At 35.5% G+C, this 4,233-nt stretch overlaps 1 protein-coding gene across 1 annotated transcript; it reads left to right on the top strand.

The window, feature by feature from the left end:
- The first annotated feature begins 334 nt into the window (after positions 1-334).
- LOC112518212 (40S ribosomal protein S4-3) lies at positions 335-3,006 on the top strand. Its single transcript, XM_025125827.1, has 5 exons — positions 335-424; positions 1,233-1,310; positions 1,391-1,571; positions 2,059-2,156; positions 2,419-3,006. The coding sequence occupies exons 1-5, from the start codon at positions 422-424 to the stop codon at positions 2,848-2,850; spliced, it is 792 nt and encodes a 263-aa protein (XP_024981595.1). The 5' UTR covers positions 335-421; the 3' UTR covers positions 2,851-3,006.
- The last annotated feature ends 1,227 nt before the right edge of the window (positions 3,007-4,233 follow it).

The raw sequence follows: 4,233 nt of genomic DNA, 5'->3' as shown, positions 1-4,233 counted from the left end.
CAAATTTCTTCATTAAATCCAGATCTCTCAAAAACAATTCTGTAAACCAAACGAACCTTTAGGTTTATGATGTTCTGTGTGATTGAACGACATGTCCCGTGTAATCGAACGAGCTGCACATGTCCTGGGCCAGGCCTATACATTATTGTATTAACATTAATCCGGTTGGGCCTGGTATCCGAACAAAATAGCTGGGCCGGGTTCTCTAAAGTAAAAACAGACCTAACTTGCTGACCGGCCGGCCCAATTAGAAGCCCACAGATGAAATAGGTTTGCAAGGTATATAAACATACGATCTAGGGTTTATCAGACCAAAGCTTTAAGAAGATTGTGGGGGCGCGGCAGTGAGTTGCAGACAAAAGGCGCAGTCTAGCCGGAGAATTCCACCGGAGATTTAGATCTCCCCAAAGACACCGCAGCCATGGTATTGCTTATGTTTCTTTCTTCCGACTGGTTCTACTTGTACTCTATGTTGTATTGGAAATTCATATGCATATTAAGTTTATTGTAATGTGCGTACATTGAAATGATAATTTGTTTGCATTTTCTGATTATTCGATTCTGATTTTGTTTCCTAGGGTTTTGCCATCGCAGCGTTGTGTCTTGTGTTATACGATTTGATTCGCATCTATTAGATGATGTACAGTTTCACCTGTTTTCTTTGTTATTTTTGCAGTTTTTCATTATGGCTGTTCTGTTTGTTATTTATTTCTTCGTTCTTCTTTGATGATTTTGTGTACGCAGCTCTTATATTGTTATTTGTCTGCCAAAATCATTTCGATTGGAACTTAATTTTCGATTTCTTTGGATTTGCTGTATTAGTTTTTGAAATTAGTTGGCATGAACCGTTTGGAAGTGCAGAAAATCGGATATTTGTTTATCTTAATGATCTTGCTAGTAATAGAGCCTTTATTAATGCAAGTTGCAATTAAGATAAACATGGTTGTAATGTTGCTGTAAGCAGTTTGATGCTTATGTGCTTAGCTTTGCAACTTTTGTAGCAAAGAACTTCTGATTGAGAACTTGTTATTTTAATGATTGGACTTGGCTAACAAATTTGGTGTAAAAATGGTGGAATGTATTGGAAATGAAGTACTGTTTACACCATTTTGGTGCAGTGAAATGGTGGAATGTATTGGAAATGAAGTACTGTTTACACCATTTTGGTGCAGTGAAATGGTGCAAGCGATTCAACATGATCTTAGCCAACAATTATTTTTTTTGTCTTGTAGGCTAGGGGTTTGAAGAAACATATGAAGAGGCTCAATGCGCCGAAGCATTGGATGCTTGATAAACTTGGTGGTGCTTTTGTAAGTTTATCTTCTTCTGTCTTTGAAATTTGCTTTTTTTTTAGTTGTCACTTTTCTAACTTTGGATCTCTGTTTCAAAGGCTCCTAAGCCATCGTCAGGACCTCACAAATCTAGGGAGTGCTTGCCTTTGATTCTCATTCTCCGTAATAGGTTGAAGTATGCCTTGACATACCGTGAGGTGATTTCCATCTTGATGCAAAGACATGTGCTTGTTGACAACAAAGTCAGGACTGACAAGACCTACCCAGCTGGTTTCATGGGTTAGTATACTTGCCCACTTTTTGCTATCGTTGTTTTTCATGAAAATAATAGTAATTCATATATTTGCATGTATCTTGGTTTGTGATGGGATTAAGGTAAAATGTTACATACTTCAGTTTACATAGAGAAGTAGTTGATTGGAGAATTCTGGTTGTGGTGCTTGGCACTTAGCTGAGATGCGTATTTCAGTTTATGAAAGGCTGTAATCAATTGGAAAGATTCTTATGCATTTGTTTAGTGTTGAAGGTTGATTGCTTGTAAGATTATAATTCACTTGCACGAGACTTGATGAATCAACACTCATTAATTTTAGTCATAAACTTCATATGGTTTCTTTATTCATGATATTGTTTGGGTTGGATGAACGGTAGAAGGCGGCTTTCTGACAAACATTTGTTTTGTGAATGTAGTTTCTTATGCCAGCTTTCTGACTAACATTTGTTTTGTGAATGTAGTTTCTTATGTGTTGCTTTCTGTTTGTAACAGATGTTGTTTCTATTCCAAAGACCAATGAAAACTTCCGTCTTCTCTATGACACAAAAGGTAGATTCAGGCTACACTCAATCAGGGATGAGGAGGCAAAGGTTAGTGTTCTATAAGGAGCTTTAGTTTTTGAAGTTGGTCAACCAATTGAAGCATTAAATTTGATATAAATGTGATTCTTGAGTTCTGGCTTCTATTTGTTGCGAGGTGAATGTTTTTAGTTTTTTCTTAGTTTTAGTTTGTTATCTGTTATCACATGATATTTTTTAAAGTGAGATAGATAATTTGGTTGCTTTTTAAGTGATAGATTTTGTTTCTCAATTTGTGGTGCAAGTATCAACTAAGGAAACCTTCTTTTTGCAGTTCAAGCTATGCAAGGTTCGTTCAGTCCAGTTTGGCTCAAAGGGCATTCCTTACATCAACACATATGATGGCCGAACCATCCGCTACCCAGACCCTCTCATCAAGGCCAACGACACCATTAAACTTGATTTAGATTCAAACAAGATTGTTGATTTCATCAAGTTTGATGTGGGAAATGTTGTTATGGTGACTGGTGGACGAAACACAGGCCGTGTTGGAATCCTTAAGAACAGGGAAAAACATAAGGGCAGCTTCGAGACAGTTCACATTCAGGACGCTACTGGCCATGAGTTTGCCACCCGTTTGGGAAATGTGTTCACAGTCGGAAAGGGTACAAAGCCGTGGGTGTCTCTTCCCAAGGGTAAGGGTATCAAGTTAACCATCATTGAGGAGGCTAGGAAGAGGCGGGCTGGCCAAGATCCTGTTGCCTAGATTGCGTTATTTGGTGTTCTGTTCTTGCAGGTTTGTGGGAAGTCCTTTTTCTTGCTTTAAGTATGGTACAATTTTGAACCTATGTTTTGATGTTACAAGTTATGTGAGACTCTTCGTTAGTTAATTTTATTACAAAATGGTTAACTTTTCTTAAAATGCATCCATACTTGAATGCTTATTTTGAACTTGTAGGTGACTCTTGCCTGCCATTTTGTTTGCAATATTCTATGTAATAACTGCTTTAAACCTTTTAGGTTGAGCCCCTCGTGTTGCGACATTAGGTTAAATTTTCTTGTCATTAATATAGTTGTTTTTGGATGGCCTTGTTCTGCACATAACTAATTTTGTGGTGGACCACATTTGACAGTCGGACAAACCATGGTTATGTAGGGACTCGAACCGGTGACCAAAATATCCAAGGTTTTATGAAATTGGGTTTGAGTTTTTAGTGGACATGGTCAATTTTTGCAAATGCTGCTGCCCATTTCAGTCTTGAGTGATAAGATGTATGCTTTTTGAAAATAGAACCGTGAAAGAATGCAAATAAATTACCATAATAAGTTAAGGGGTTGTTTGGTTGAGGGTAGAATGGGATGAGAAATGAGAATTATGATATATAATTATGTTTGGTATAATGTAATGTAATGCATGATTACTTAAAAGTGAGTGACCATTCAGACGTTCATTGAGCACTTTTTATCATTTCTTATTATACTCGATTCATTATTCCCATCTGTTACCAAATGCTCCCTTAAAGGAACTCTGTTTCTTAATTGTGAGTGGGTATTTTGAGTTGGCTTATGCACAATTAACGAGAGCTCTGAAGTTCCATATCTTATTTGTTAGTTGATTTAATCCCTAAAGATTGTTCATATATCAATTCATAATTACATTTTTTCTTCAGGAAAAGTTTCGAAAAACCCAATGTCCGTTTTCCATATTGTCTAACACGTTGTAGGCGCCTGATATTGATCTCTCTCTTTTTCATCTATTTTTATTTATCTATCACTTACATGTAGTTTTTTTGGATTAAAATGATATAAGTAATCAATTTTTTATAAGTTTAGTAGTTTAATTTATTGAAAAAATGTTCAAAGATTTAATCATTTAAAAATGTAGTTTATAGATTTAAATCATTCAAAATGAAAAAATTTAATTGTTTTTCATTGAAAACCTAATTTAGGGCTTTAAAATTAGTGAGTTTAATGATTTTTTCATTAAATAAATAAAAATTAATTATTTATTCAAAATAAAATAGTTTTCTTAAATTTTTAATTTTTTTGATGGTTGGAAAAGTAGGTGTTTTACCTTTTTTTTGTGTGCGTTAAAAATGGCGGCAGGTAAACCTAGAATAAGGTTTGGTAAAGGGCACATGGTGCATTA

This window comes from Cynara cardunculus (genome assembly GCF_001531365.2).
Source record: "Cynara cardunculus var. scolymus isolate 2C chromosome LG 9, CcrdV1, whole genome shotgun sequence".
NCBI classification, from domain to species: Eukaryota; Viridiplantae; Streptophyta; class Magnoliopsida; order Asterales; family Asteraceae; genus Cynara; species Cynara cardunculus.
Note: the sequence above shows the minus strand (reverse complement) of the source record. Positions and strands in the feature narration are given on the sequence as shown.

Bases quoted from the DNA above. Each gene is read 5' to 3' on its own strand.
- LOC112518212 (XM_025125827.1), top strand. The intron at 1,572-2,058 runs GTTAGTATACTT...TGTTTGTAACAG, and splicing joins CTACCCAGCTGGTTTCATGG to ATGTTGTTTCTATTCCAAAG. The intron at 2,157-2,418 runs GTTAGTGTTCTA...TTCTTTTTGCAG, and splicing joins TCAGGGATGAGGAGGCAAAG to TTCAAGCTATGCAAGGTTCG.